The 16,245-nt window shown below is 39.3% G+C and overlaps 1 protein-coding gene across 1 annotated transcript; it reads left to right on the top strand.

The window, feature by feature from the left end:
• Positions 1–538: 538 nt before the first annotated feature.
• On the top strand, positions 539–7,969 carry LOC309328445 (vomeronasal type-2 receptor 26-like; the record flags this gene model as incomplete). The annotated part of the gene is made up of 4 exons (XM_081838441.1): positions 539–1,096; positions 1,766–1,993; positions 2,398–2,524; positions 7,053–7,969. 4 exons carry the CDS (start codon positions 539–541, stop codon positions 7,952–7,954), a joined length of 1,815 nt encoding a protein of 604 aa, XP_081694567.1. The 3' UTR covers positions 7,955–7,969.
• Positions 7,970–16,245: the final 8,276 nt, after the last annotated feature.

Here is a 16,245-nt window from a genome sequence, read left to right as displayed (position 1 = left end):
TTATCCCGCTTCAGTATTGAGCAGAATAGACTCCCCTGGATCTGCAATTTCATCATTAGTCACTCAGGTAGTACAGTTGAGAAATAAAATGTTTGCTGCTGTAAAGGATGCACTATTTATATGGATGCCCAAATGCAAATACAAAGTGCATTTGACCATGCATAAACCTGCTATATTAATGGAGGGTATTGTTGTTTTTCTCTCTCTCTATTTTCCCAACAAAAAATCTCTTTAGCTCATATATGGCCCCACTCCAGTGATGAATACTAAAATCCCAGGACAACCTTTCTACCAGATGGCCCCCCCAGAAAGCCACCAGTTTGCAGGGATTCTTTCTTTGCTTCTTCATTTCAGGTGGACGTGGATTGGGGTCGCTGTGGTTGACAATGACAATGGAGAAAGATTTATACAAAAGGTGCTCCCACTCTTTTCAAACAGAGGTATTTGTTTTGCCTTTGTAGAAACAATCCCCAAGTTTAGTTTTCTCGCTGAAGGATACACCCTGATGCAACAGGGGGCTAAAATACATGATATAGTGATGAGTAGCAAAGCCAATGTTGTGGTGGCCTATGGAGAAGCTTCAACCACTATATTTTTGAGATGGCTTCCATATCTATCAATGCTTGGGAGAACGAAAACAAATACAAAAGGTAAAGTATGGATATCAACAGCCCAAGTGGAGTTTATTTCCGTGGCCTTTCAGCGGGATTGGGATGCAACTATATTCAATGGTGGTATATCCTTCAGAATTCACTCCAATGATCTACCAGGATTTCATAAATACGTTGAGGGCAGAAACCCCTTCAATGCAGAAGGTGATGATTTCATCTGGGATTTCTGGCAAAATGCGTTTGGCTGTGTATTTCCCCATCGCGTTCTGGATGAAGTGGTGGGGGATATCTGCACAGGAATGGAGAATTTAGAGAACCTTCCTGCATCTCTCTTTGAAATGACAGTGCAAGGTCAAAGCTACAGTATCTACAATGCTGTCTATGCCATGGCCCATGCTTTACATACCCTGTCCTTAGCAATACACAGACACTCACAAATGGTGAGCAGAGGGAGACAGAAGCTTCAGAAGCAACAGTTTTGGCAGGTAAGGGGCCAGAAATCCATACGTTGCATGGAATATATACTAGGTGTTCAATTTCTCTAACTACTAACCATTTTGTCCCCCTCTCCACCTGAAACCTGTCAAACAAAAAAACATACAGATACACACACCCCTTAGACCACACCTTAACAGTGCTAATGGGGAATGGAGTATAGAGAAAACTGCAGACCATGTGTGAGCCTAAAATGGGCTACATGACGCAGGTGGCGCTGTGGGTTAAACCACAGAGCCTAGGACTTGCCAATCAGAAGGTTGGCAGTTCAAATCCCCACGACGGGGTGAGCTTCCATTGCTCAGTCCCTGCTCCTGCCAACCTAGCAGTTCGAAAGCATGTCAAAGTGCAAGTAGATAAACAGATACTGCTCTGGCGGGAAGGTAAACGGCGTTTCCGTGCACTGCTCTGGTTCGCCAGAAGTGGCTTTGTCATGCTGGCCACATGACCCAGAAGCTGTACGCCAGCTCCATCGGCCAATAAAGCGAGATGAGTGCCACAATCCCAGAGTCATCCATGACTGGACCTAATGATCAGGGGTCCCTTTACCTTTACCTTATGTTGCAGGCAGTGGAGCTACACTCTTTGCACTAGATCTCTCTTTGAAACATTGAGATCCACCCTCTTCTAAATGCTTGCCTTCTCTCTTTTCATTCTAGCTTCATCATTTTCTGAGAGCTGTCTCATTTAACAACAGTGCTGGAGACACAGTGTCCTTCAATCAGAACGGGGAGGTAATATCTACCTTGGATGTTATCAACTGGGTTATTTCCTCCAACCAGTCCTTTCATAGGGTAAAAGTTGGGAGGATGGATCCTGAGGCTCCTCCAGACCAAGCCTTCACCCTTCATGAAGATGCCATAACATGGCATGGATGGTTTAATCAGGTGGAGTCACATTCTAAGCTAATTCAAAAGAGATTAATTTTTCAATGAGCAATAGTTCTGTGCTTTGATGTCTAAGATAATGTTCACTGAAGAATCAGAAAACTTATAAAATACTCTTTTTTTTTTTAGTGGACGTAAATTCATGTATTTGTCCAGGATAAAATTGTGCAAACTTTCCATCCCAAAGGGATGTAATATTATGCAATCTGGTAAAATATGTATAATATCTTCTTTGTATTTATTGTTTTAATACAGACGATGATGAATTACTCTCTGCAGAGCTGATCCACGGTTTACTGAAATGCTGTGACAATTTAGCAACATACGGAAGGTCTCCAGAACCTGACTGATTCCAAATGCATTATTCTCATGAATATCATGTTTCTCCTTCATTTGCTGATTAGGTTCGGCCTCTTTCTGTCTGTACTGAGAGTTGTCACGCAGGATCAAGGAAGAAAGTGAAGGAAGGAAAACCATTTTGCTGCTATGATTGCATCCCATGCCCAGAGGGAAAGATTTCAAACCAGGAAGGTAAGAGAAATACAGAGAAATTTGGATCCAGATGTAGTACTTTCATTGAGTTTCCCTTAAAGGAATGGGACAAATTAAAACAAAAGAAAAGAAAAAAAATTCCTTCCAGTAGCACCTTAAAGACCAACTAAGTTAGTTCTAGGTATGAGCTTTCGTGTGCATGCACACTTCTTCAGATACCTGAAGTAATGACTAAAATTAAGTTATGACTAACTGGTCCACTTGCTTTCAAGGGGACCAAGTGTTCCCACTGAGGTTACTTCCAAGCAGTCTCTTGGAATCTCTCAAGCAGGTAACATGCTCAACATTATCAAGAGGCAGAGCACCATATGTGTACTACAATAGTCCTTAATTTGTGTCCTTAATGTGTCCCTAATTCCTTCCCATCCTAAGGTATATAACACGTTGTTGTTGTTTAGTCATTTAGTTGTGTCCGACTCTTCATGACCCCATGGACCAGAGCACGACAGGCACTACTGTCTTCCACTGCCTCCCGCAGTTTAGTCAAACTCCTGCTGGTAGCTTCGAGAACACTATCCAACCATCTCGTCCTCTGAGGTCCCCTTCCCCTTGTGCCCTCCATCTTTCCCAACATCAGGGTCTTTTCCAGGGAGTCTTCTCTTCTCATGAGGTGGCCAAAGTATTGGAACCTCAGCTTCACGATCTGTCCTTCCAGTGAGCACTCAGGGCTGATTTCCTTAAGAATGGATAGGTTTGATCTGCTTGCAGTCCATGGGACTCTCAAGAGTCTCCTCCAGCACCATAATTCAAAAGCATCAATTCTTCGGCAATCAGCCTTCTTTATGGTCCAGCTCTCACTTCCATACATCACTACTGGGAAAACCATAGCTTTAACTATACGGGCCTTTGATGGCAAGGTGATGTCTCTACTTTTTAAGATGCTGTCTAGGTTTGTCATTGCTTTTCTCCCAAGAAGCAGGCGTCTCTTAATTTCGTGGCTGCTGTCACCATCTGCAGTGATCATGGAGCCCAAGAAAGTAAAATCTCTCACTACCTCCATTTCTTCTGCTTCTATTTGCCAGGAGGTGATGGGACCAGTGGCCATGAACTTCATTTTTTTGATGTTGAGCTTCAAACCATATTTTGTGCTCTCCTCTTTCACCCTCATTAAAAGGTTATTTAATTCCTCCTCACTTTCTGCCATCAAGGTTGTGTCATCTGCATATCTGAGGTTGTTGATATTTCTTCTGGCAATCTTAATTCCGGCTAGGGATTCATCCAGCCCAGCCTTTCGCATGATGAATTCTGCATATAAATTAAATAAGCAGGGAGACAATATACAGCCTTGTCGTACTCCTTTCCCAATTTTGAACCAATCAGTTGTTCCATATCCAGTTCTAACTGTAGCTTCTTGTCCCACATACAGATTTCTCAGGAGACAGATGAGGTGATCAGGCACTCCCATTTCTTTAAGAACTTGCCATAGTTTGCTGTGGTCGACACAGTCAATGAAGCAGAAGTAGATATCTTTCTGGAACTCTCTAGCTTTCTCCATAATCCAGCGCATGTTTGCAATTTGGTCTCTGGTTCCTCTGCCTCTTCTAAATCCAGCTTGGATTCTGGGAGTTCTCAGTCCACATACTGCTTGAGCCTACCTTGTAGAATTTTAAGCATAACCTTGCTAGCATGTGAAATGAGTGCAATTTTGTGGTAGTTGGAGCATTCTTTGGCACTGCCCTTCTTTGGGATTGGGATGTAGACTGATCTTCTCCAATCCTCTGGCCACTGCTGAGTTTTCCAAACTTGCTGGCATATTGAGTGTAGCACCTTAACAGCATCATCTTTTAAAATTTTAAATAGTTCAGCTGGAATACCATCACTGGCCTTGTTATTTGCAGTGCTTTCTAAGGCCCATTAGACTTCACTCTCCAGGATGTCTGGCTCAAGGTCAGCAACCACACTACCTGGGGTGTACGAGCCATCCATATCTTTCTTGTATAATTCCTCTGTGTATTCTTGCCACTTCTTCTTGATGTCTTCTGCTTCTGTTAGGTCCTTTCCACTTTTGTCTTTTATTATGGTAATCTTTGTACGAAATGTTCCTTTCATATCTCCAATTTTCTTGAACAGATTTCTGGTTTTTCCCATTCTATTGTTTTTCCTCTATTTCTTTGCATTGCTCGTTTAAGAAGGCCTTCTTGTCTCTCCTTGCTATTTTTTGGAAAACTGCATTCAATTTCCTGTATCTTTCACTATCTCCCTCACATTTTGCTTGCCTTCTCTCCCCCACTATTTGTAAGGCCTCGTTGGACAGCCACTTTGCTTTCTTGCATTTCCTTTTCATTGAGATGGTTTTAGTTGCTGCCTCCTGTATAATGTTACGAGCCTCCATCCATAGTTCTTCAGGCACTCTGTCCACCAAATCTAAAACCTTAAACCTGTTCCTCACTTCCACTGTGTATTCATAAGGGATTTGACTTAGATTGTATCTTACCGGCCCAGTGGTTTTTCCTACTTTCTTCAGTTTAAGCTTGAATTTTGCTCTAAGAAGCTGATGATCTGAGCCACAGTCAGCTCCAGGTCTTGTTTTTGCTGACTGTATAGAGCTTCTCCATCTTTGGCTGCAGAGAATATAATCAATCTGATTGTGATGCTGCCCATCTGGTGATGTCCATGTGTAGAGTCATCTCTTGTATTTTTGGAAAATAGTGTTTGTGATGACCAGCTTGTTCTCTTGACAGAACTCTATTAGCCTTTGCCCTGCTTCGTTTTGATCTCCAAGGCCAAACTTGCCAGTTGTTCCTTTTATCTCTTGATTCCCTACTTTAGCATTCCAATCCCCTATAATGAGAAGAACATCCTTCTTTGGTGTCACTTCTATAAGGTGTTATAAGTCTTCTTAGAATTGGTCAATTTCAGTTTCTTCAGCACCAGTAGTTGGTGTTAAGCCTTAATCCTGGTTTGTGTGCTCAGTGTTTACATGCCACTTGTTAGAGAAAAGACAGAAGCAGCTATTTATTGTGTACTCATTCTGCTTAGTTTGTGGCAATATTAGAAAAAGTTGCATCAAGCCAATGTAATTTCAAACTTTACAGTGTACTTCCCAATCACTTTCCATATTTTAAAAAGTCTGTGCTTTTTGAGGTGGGGGCTTCTTGTGCGAGAGCTCCAAATCCACTTCAATGGCAGAACATGAATTTGCACATACAGTGGTACCTCGGGTTACATATGCTACAGGTTACATACGCTTCAGGTTACAGACTCCACTAATCCAGAAATATTACCTCAGGTTAAGAACTTTGAACTTTGCTTCAGGATGAGAACAGAAATCGTGCAGCTGCGGCACAGCAGCAGCAGGAGGCCCCATTAACTAAAGTGGTGCTTCGGGTTAAGAACAGTTTCAGGTGAAGGACAGACCTCCAGAACAAATTAAGTTCTTAACCCAGGGTACCACTGTTTGTGATTTAACCCCACACCCAAATAATGGCAGTCTTCATGCACCCTAAATATTCAGGTACCATTCATAGTTAATCAGTGCCTCATCTTTTCCTTTGAGATCTCTCCGACTTAATTATCTAAGTAGTTACCATTGCTCTTTCACAAACATGCAATAAATTTAGCATGCCTTTCTGATCATACCTGGCTTAGCACATGATGGCATGTCATTTTAGGGAATGAAACTTAATTTTAGCAAATTTCTTCAGTAAAAATAAACTTTTGGGTGTCAGGAATTCAAATCTGTTATTATCTTTGCGACTGGACAACAATTAGCTTTTTGAACGTTTTGGAAGTCAAACAGTCTTCTGGAGCGGTAAAGGTAAAGGGACCCCAACCATTAGGTCCTGTCATGGCCGACTCTGGGGTTGTGGCGCTCACCTTGCTTTATTGGCCGAGGGAGCCAGCGTACAGCTTCTGGGTCATGCGGCTAGCATAACTAAGATACTTCTAGTAAACTAGAGCAGCACACGGAAACGCCGTTTACCTTCCCGCCGGAGCGGTACCTATTTATCTACGTGCACTTCTGACGTGCTTTCGAACTGCTAATTTGGCAGGAGCAGGGACCAAGCAATGGGAACTCACCCTACCACAGGGATTAGAACTGCTGACCTTCTGATCGGCAATTCCTAGGCTCTATGGTTTAACCCACAATGCCACCCGCGTCCCCTTCTGTAGCGGATTACATCCAAAACCAAGGTTCCACGATATTATCTTGGTGACTGAACAATAATAAGCTTCATAACTCTACGTTTGCTTAAAAAGCATATAAACTGCTTTCAGAAAATAAAAAATAATAATCTTAACTTCTGTATATGTCAGGTAATGCTCAATAACAATAAAATTAAATATGTTTTGTATATAATATTAATATATAATATAACTGCAAGTACTCGAAAGCCATTTTTATTGAATTTATGTATTTCTGCAATCATTTTACTTGGGGAATATTAACTTAACCAAAATATCTTTTCAATTTCCAAATCATGTTATAGCTTTTGAGCATCCTTCAATGTTGATGTGTTTGATGGAACATCTAAGAGCTGGGGACTCTAATTTTCTTTTCCCCCAGATATGAATGACTGTGATAAATGCTCAGACAAAGACTATCCAAGCAAGAACCAAGATGCATGTATTCCCAAGGATATAAGCTTCTTGTCTTATGAAGAACCTTTGGGCATCAGTTTAGTCTGCTTTTCGCTTTCATTTTCTCTGATCACAGCTCTGGTGCTGGGTACATTTGTGAAGCACCATGACACTCCCATAGTCATTGCAAACAACAGGAACCTCACCTACACTCTCCTCATTTCTCTCCTGCTCTGCTTCCTTTGTGCACTGCTCTTCCTGGGCCAACCAGAGAAGCTGACATGTCTCCTCCGACAAATCACTTTTGGCATTATCTTCTCAGTGGCTGTTTCTTGTGTATTGGCAAAAACCATCACTGTGGTTCTGGCTTTCATGGCCACCAAACCTGGATCCAGGATGAGGAGATGGGTGGGGAAGGAACTGGCCAATACCATTGTCCTTTGCTGCTCCTTTGTCCAGGCAGGGATCTGTATTGTGTGGCTAGCAACCTTTCCCCCATTTCCAGATGTAGACAGTTACTCAGTGGCTAAAGAAATTATACTAGAATGCAATGAGGGGTCTGTGATGATGTTTTATGTTGTTCTGAGCTATATGGGCTTCCTGGCAATTATTAGTTTCATTGTCGCTTTCCTGGCCAGGAAATTACCTGACAGCTTCAATGAAGCCAAGTTCATCAGTTTCAGCATGTTGGTCTTTTGCAGTGTTTGGCTATCCTTTATTCCATCCTACCTGAGCACCAAGGGAAAATACATGGTTGCTGTGGAGATCTTCTCTATCTTAGCCTCTGGTGCTGGACTGCTGGGTTGCATCTTTTCCCCTAAATGTTATATTATTGTGTTCAGGCCTCAGCTGAACAACAGGGAGCAGCTTATGAGGAAGAAAAACTAAAGAAAGAAAGAAAGAAAGAAAGAAAGAAAGAAAGAAAGAAAGAAAGAAAGAAAGAAAATATGTCCTTTGCTCATCAAAATGGAGTATGTGTATGTTTCTTTCTGTATATACAGTAGAATATTTGTACATACCTATTAAGCCTTATAGGCATTTGACTCTTGTGCAATTCTCCTTGGCTGGAAAAAAATCACTTGGAATCTACAAAAGCGCAGAAAAGTCCCTTCCTTAAAAACTACAGTTGCAACTTTCAAATCTAGATGAAAGCTACTAATTCCTACCCAATCCACACTTTCTTCTTTTACCTACAAAAGTTAAATCACTTGGCATAATGAATTCAGTCTACAAAATCACAAAGAAAAGTCTTTCTTAAAACCACCTTTGCATTTTTCTATTCTAGATGGAAGCAACTAATCTTTCTGGGGGTGGGGTGAAGAAAGGAATGGCAAGCAGCAGAGCTTTGCGCAATAGGGATTTCAAAGAACCCCATGTTCCACTTGGGTAGTACATGCCTTTTTCCGTTGGGGAACATGTTAATATCATATGGCCAAAATAAGCGGGACTGGAGCTGGTGAAGGGTGAGGATAATCATGCTGGTTGCAAGGTTCTAGAAACCATAGTTATGAATTAGTATTAAGTGTGATCTCTGCTCGGTGGTTTAACTCTTGATTTTTATTATCAATAATAATAATAATAATTTATTTATTTTCATTATTTATATTATTTATACTCTGGGGAACAAAGCATAATCTGAAGCCAAGGCTTGCTATTGCTCATGTGTTTTGATTTTGCCTGTGAACTCAGCACAGTCTCCTAATCATTGATGGTCACTTCCTAGCCTAATGATACCTACAAAGTGGCAAAGGAATAAGGCATGAACAGCTAGGGGGGGAGGGGACAAATGTCAGGAAAAACAAGCTTTGAGCTTTTTTACTGCACAATTGGGGGGGGGGGTAGGTCCAGACTTGTGTTCTGCACATTTAGTATGAAAAGTCACAGAAATGAAGCACAAAGCAGATTTTTACAGGAGTATGTTGTGGGCCTGTGGCACAGAGGCAAAATAAAATTTGATCTCATCCTGAAATCATTGGGGTCACTTGCCACCTCAGCATAAATCTCCAACTATCATCTGCTTGTTTCTTCCCTTTCATTGCATTTTATACAGTTTGAAAAGGATGTTCTCTTTTACTTACTGAATTCTTTATTCTGTCAGTATATTAAACATATTATACAATGATGACATGTTTGTTATTTGAATTTTTATTCCCCATTTTTCTCTCCCCTACCCCCAACAATTTGGCTTCTCTTAATTAGGTTAAGTTTTCACCAGTTATTCTTCAGTCAGGCTGTATATATCCAAATTGAATTAAGATAAACCTGAACTAGAAAGATTTTCCTTTTAAAAAAAATGCCCCCAAGTACTTCAGAGGTCCCTGTGTCAGTTTGAGATATTTGGCAAGAACTTACTTCTGCTCAGCTGCCTCATTCCATTTCTTAATTCAGGATCTGTAGGCTGGGGAGCGGGGTTGCACACAAACTCCTAATTTCCCATGGGATTTCGATACAGCCACTCCCTTATTTTAACACCTTGCAGGCTTTCATTCATGATCTGTGGGCTGCATTTGGAGCATAAACACCTGCCTTGTTGGCTCATTAACTCAGGATTGTCTGGGCCAGTGTCCCAAGCCTGTTGAAAACCCAATAAGGGGCAATAAACTGAATCTTGGGAAGACAGCTGTTCTATGTATAGCTGGTTACTCTATCCAGAAGACAGGCCCACTGCTTGTCCTGGATTAATTTGGACTCCATCTAAAGGAGCAGGTTCATATCTTGGGAATACTCTTCGATATGTCTTAATCATGAGAGGGCCAAATGGCCCCATGTGGCTAGGAATGGCTTGTACCAGCTTCACTTGATACACCATCTATGGCTGTATATGGATTGGAATCACTTAGCTAGAGTACACAGTGCATCATAGCAGCATCTCCCGAGTTCATAGAAATTGCCTAATGAAAAAATCACTTTTCCATTGATGTATAAAATATCAATTTAATTAACAATCTTAGTGAATGGTTCATCTTGTATCCAGTTGATTTCAAGTAAGTTGTGGAAATTCCTTCCCACAGGGGTGTTTCTATCATCGCAAAGGGATGGGTGACAGCACAAAAGGGTCACATTGAAAACTTTGAGTTACTGTGGCATGAAAAGTAGCAAAAATATCTCAGTTTGTATGTTTAAAAAACTGGGGCAGAGCTTACAAAAAGATACAGAAGCAACTTTTCTTTCTATACATTATGTTGGCAATAACATTTTTTCTTTTTAAAAAAAAATAATTTTTATTAATTTTAACATATAAATTATAATACATACCACAAAACTTCACCACTTATACAATCTTTTTTGGACTTCCATCAGCAGCTCTGATGATCCACCGTTTTTATCACTTCTTATGCATTTCTTAAATTCATATTGCCTTCAATTATCTTAACTAACCATCCTCCCCTTTATTCATTTTTGCAATAGTTCCAATCATTCACCTCACAAAACTTCTTGCAAACCTACAAACATAATTTGATCATCACAATTACTTTTCAAATAGTCTATAAATTTAGACCAGTCTTCTGTGAATCTCTGGTCCCGCAGATTTCGAATCCTTCATGTTAGTTTGTCTAGTTCTGCATAATCCATTAATTTCATCCTCCATTCTTCTTTTGTCAGTAATTCTTCTTGCTTCCATTTTTGTGCCAATAATATTCTTGCTGCCGTCGTTGCATATAAAAACAGCTTACACTCTTTTCTATTTATGTTGCTCCCTACAATGCCCAGTAAAAATGCTTCTGGTTTCTTTATAAATATATACTTCAACTTTTTTCCCTCTCATTATATATCATTTCCCAGAAGCTTTTCACCTTCTTACATTCCCACCACATGTGATAAAATGTTCCTTCTTTTTCTTTACATTTCCAACATTTATTACTACCTTTATACATTTTAGCTAATTTAACGGTGTAATATACCATCTATACATCATTTTCATCACATTTTCTTTTAAGGCATTGCATGCAGTAAACTTTAAACCTTCTTTCCATAGTTTTCCCCAATCACTCAGCTGTATATTATACCCAAAATCTTTAGCCCAATGAATCATAACTAACTTTACCTCCTCATCCTTCAAATGCCATACAAGCAGCAATTTATACATTTTAGACAAAATTTTACAATTATTACTTAGTATCTCTACTTTAAACTTTGATTTATTTTCATCAAATCCTTTTTCTTTAAAATCCTGTTTAAACATTTCATTGACCTGACGGTAATGCAGCAAATCATTCACATATTCTTTAATTTACTCATATGGTTTCATCTTCCATTTACTTCCTTCTTTTTGTATTAATTTCCCATAATTTATCCATTTCCCACACATATTGATCTTTTTAACACTCGTTGCTTCTAATGGAGATAACCAATGCGGTGTTTTACATTCCAATAGGTTTTTATACCTATCCCATATTTCTATTAAAGATCTTCGAAATATGTGGCTTCCAAATCCTTTATGGACTTTTGTTTTATTATACCATAAATATGCGTGCAACCCAAATCTATTGTCATAACCTTCCAAATCTAACAGATCTGTATTTTCTAATAACATCCATTCCTTTAACCAACAGAGGCAAGATGCTTCATAATACAATTTCAGATCTGGCAGAGCGAAGCCTCCTCTTTCTTTAACATCTGTTAACAACTTATACTGTATTCTTGGCTTCTTTCCCTGCCAGATATATCTTGAAATTGTTTTTTGCCATTCTTTAAAAATTGTTGCCCCTTTAATTATTGGAATTGTCTGAAACAAAAATAACATCTTTGGTAGCACATTCATTTTAATAGCTGAAATCCTTCCCCAAAATGTCAATTTCATCCTTCCCCATATTTATAAGTCTCTTTTAATACCACTCCACACCGGTGTATAATTATTTTAGAATAGATCAATCTTTTTTGAAGTTAACCAAATTCCCAAATATTTAACACTTTTAACTACTTCTATACCGGTTTGTTGCTGCAACACTTCCACCAGGTCCTGTTTTGTTGGGTTGAAATAACGACAGACAGGTAGCATGTGTCATCTGGGAGGCATCTCCTGAGCAAGTCTCAAGGAGCCTCTTTTATTGATTATTACAGCATTGCCACATATGTGCTTATTGCTGATTGGTTAACACAAGTACAAAGCAAAGGTTGCATTAATCACCAATAGATTAAAGACTGGGAAAGGGAGCACAGAACTAGACAGGCATGAAAACCTCCTAATTAAATTATAACCAATGATTAATATAGTAAGACTTAAAACAATGACTAATGATTGATATAGGAGACTTAAAAGAGCATAACAAGCACGTTCCGTAGATGTGATCAACTATGCATATAAGAACAGGTCAAAGTACAATGTTTTCCTGAACTCAATGTGAACTGAACATTCTAAGGTGGTGAGTGAATGTCTTAGTATTAGGATGGTTTGTGCAGCATTTTGTACAGAAGCGAAGCTTAGGAGCAAGACTTCCCATCAGGCCACAGTCATGTGCAAGACTCATAGCATCCCATCACTGTTTCATATTTTTAAATATCATTTTAGTTTTCTAAAATTTTAGTTTTCTAAAATTCAATTTAAAACCTGCCACTTGCCCAAACTGTTCTATCTCCTCTAATTCTTCTTTCACACTTGCAGTTGGCTCTTCTATTGTTAGTACCACATTATCGGCAGGCAATAAGATTTTTTCAGGAAGATCAATCCTTTCAAGAAAAAAGTTGCTTTTTGCTCTACTTGTGGTACACAATTCTCTCCAGTGTCAGTCACTCAATCTTCTTATTACAGTCAATTATAACTATTCAGTATTTCCTTCACAGCTTTTTGGCTAAGATCATGGAAAACATCCAATTTGATTCATGTTGTAGGTCATTCCAATCACAATAGTCTCTTGCCATCTAACTGTGCAAAACAGATATATTTCCATTCCAATGTGACAAACATGTTTTCCTCAGCAATTCCCAGAGGAAATCCCCACATCTGAACAGGTGATTTCCCGATTCATTAATTCTTAAAAGCACTAATTTTACTGCTCATGCAGCCCACTATAGAATTTGAAAGGCCATGAACAAAATAAATAGCCAAGGCACGAAGAATATTATGAATATGTCCGCCGCCACCATTTAGAGACAGAGGGGCTGGGGACCAAGAACAACCATCTGTTGTGATCTCTGATTCTTTGCACGATTGACCCTGAAGCTCAGGGCTGTGAACAGAGTGAACTGTCATTAAGGCAAGAAGTTCTCATCACAGAGACTCTCATGATTGTACTACAGCAAACAACGGAGGAATCTGTGTTTAGATTGAAGATTTACCATTCCATAGAGGATGGTAGTTTTAGTGGTCTTGCTGCTGGCTCTGTTTCCTCACATGGCACAGGAGGCCCACACCGTTAAATGCAGAGTTCAGTATCTACACCACCCACTTCACAAGTATCATCAGCCAGGAGATTTCATCATTGGTGGCATTTCTTCTATCGGAGCCTTTATTTTCAGTTCAGCAAGTTTCTCTGAAGAACCCCCACCTGCATTGTCAGAAGAGTTTGCGTAAGAACTTGTATTGTGTCTGTTTTTATTTCCATTTTGTAGTTCCATTGAGTTAAAAGGGATATCTCTGAGTAGACATGAGCAAGGATTGTGTTAATCTTCACACAGGCTGCAGTAGCAGTTAAAATAATCAAGGGAATCTCCTTTTGATTCTTTCTCTCACTTTTTGCTCTCTTATTCCAAGTTCCTCTTTGTTTTTTACTCATCTTGTGCCCCCCTTTCTAATTCCATTCTGACAACTCTCATTTTTTGTTTCAGCAGTTTTCATAGACACTCCTGAGAGCAGTTTCCCTAACAGCTACAATTTTCAGAGTTCTTTGAAATGAGGAATTGACTATGAAATTTCTCGCTACCCTTAACAAACAGCAGCTTCCAGGATTCTTTGTGGAAGCCATGACTCATTACAGTGCTGTCATAGCACTATAAATGTATGGTTTTAATATGGCCTATGAAAGACTGGTCATCACATGGTTTGAAGGCTGAGCGAGGGTTTGAAACTGGTTCTTACCCTAGTTCTAGTCCAATGCCCTAACCACTGTACTATATTGAATTCTGTTCCTTGCGAATGAGGCTTCCAAGCAAAAATATGTAGCTCCCTTACTTATATCAAGTCATGGAGTTTGCTCTCGTAACCCAGTAATAATCTACTACTGTGGACCCAGCAGAAGGTTGTGCTGCCTGATATTTTTGTTGCTTAAGCTATGAAGTAAAACTCTTGTGACTTATGATTGGTACCATCCTACTTTCACACAGCTATCCTGCTTCTTTTATACTCCTTCTACATCTCTGTTTCAGTTAAAGGTCATTTCAACATGCCTGGTGCTAAATGATGTAGTGCAATAAGTGTAGTAAGAATGTACTGGATTAAATGTATAGTTTAAATAGTATGACTAGATTAAAGGTATGAAATAGCTCCTTTATTCTGTTCATTTTGACAAACTTTTTTAAAAGGAATCTCACTGAGAAAGTACAGCATATGGTGTGTTCTCAAGTTGGCGTTGTGTACTATTTTTTTTTCTTGAAGTCACCTTAAACTAAAGACTCCCTCAGAAGACATAATATCTAAATGAGATAACTGTAATAAAATTCAAAGCATCATGGCCATTAAGCAAAAAGCAGAAGGGAAAGAAAATGCAGTAAAGTGGGTTTTTTGGGGACAGGTAGCTTATTCCCTTGGAACAGTCTGTGGGATTGTAGTCTCAAAGTTTTATATCTACATACAAGGGAGAAAACCTCAAGGAACTCTTCCTTCTACATCTCTCAATTAAAGGTTTCTTTCAAGATGATTGGTGGTAAGCGCTGTACTGTAGTAAAAGAATGTACGGTGGGTGCTCAGGTTGCGAACGTGATCTGTGCAGGATGCACGTTTGCAACTGGCAGCATTCGTGACCCGCAGCGGCACGTCTGTGCACTTGTAGGTTGCGATTTGGTGCTTCTGTGCATACGCAAAGCGCGATTTAGCACTTCTGCGCATGCACGACCCCGAAAGCCAAAAGTAACCCATTCTGGTACTTCCAGGTTTCAGCAGGTGCGTAACCCAAAAAAATACAACCTGAAGCGGCTGTCACCCAAGGTATGACTGTATTGAATTTAATGTCTGCACTGTTTGAATGGAATAGCTCATTTTTTCTGTTCACATTGACAATGTTTCTTTAAAAAGGAATCTCCCTGGGAAAGTATAGCATATGGTGTGTTCTGAAGTTGGTGTAGTTTAGTAATATCATTATTTCTTTTTCTTTCTCATGCAAAAAGTCCATGACAAGTTTCCAATCTTTAACAAATAATAACAATGACTTTTCTCTGATGAAACATATTAGCTTTACCAGGCATTCTTCCATTGTTGGGTCCTTCAATATTTCTACATATAAAAGTCTTGCAACGATAATCATATATTTTAATAGAAGTCCTTTTCTAACTATGTATTGATAAGTTCCAACAGCAAAAGTTCTCATTTCAATTCAAAATCAATCTTCAAAATTCTCTATATCAAAGTATATATTTTGGTCCAATATCTTTTGGCTTTTCTACATTTCTACCAGACATGCTAAAATGTCTCTCCCCTCAGCTCATTTGGAAGGAATAGCGAGATATGAATTTCATTAGGTAATTTTTTAATGTTTGATGTTTTATTGTGTTTTGAATATACTGTTGGAAGCTACCTAGAGTGGCTGGGGAGGCCCAGCCATATGGGCGGGGTATAAGAAATTTATTAATATTCTTATTATTAATCATTGAAATTTTTGAATTGTGATCAATAATGCAATTGTTGTTCCAGCGTGGTGCCAAAGGGTTACCAGCACATCCTGGCCTTGGCATTTGCAGTCAAGGAGATCAATGAAAACCCTCACATCTTACCAAATCTCACCTTGGGCTTCCATATCTATGACAGCTATGTCAATGCAATTAAGACATATCATGCCACAATGCTACTTTTATCTACACTGGAGAAATTTCTCCCCAACTATATATGTGATACACAGAATAATCTGACAGCTGTCATTGGTAGTCTCGACTCCCAGGTCTCCCTTCATGTCGCAACTATCTTGGATATTTATAAGATTCCACAGGTAGGACACCTATGTCTGCTTCTGAGAGGAGTATGAAAATTTAATAGTGCTTTCATATTTTTTGTTTTTTTTTCTAGCTTGTATTATGCTGTTTGGAAACAGGAA

Source organism: Podarcis erhardii, assembly GCF_964252035.2.
Source record: "Podarcis erhardii genome assembly, chromosome: 13".
In the NCBI taxonomy this organism is placed as follows: Eukaryota; Metazoa; Chordata; class Lepidosauria; order Squamata; family Lacertidae; genus Podarcis; species Podarcis erhardii.
This window is presented reverse-complemented; position numbering and strand designations above follow the sequence as displayed.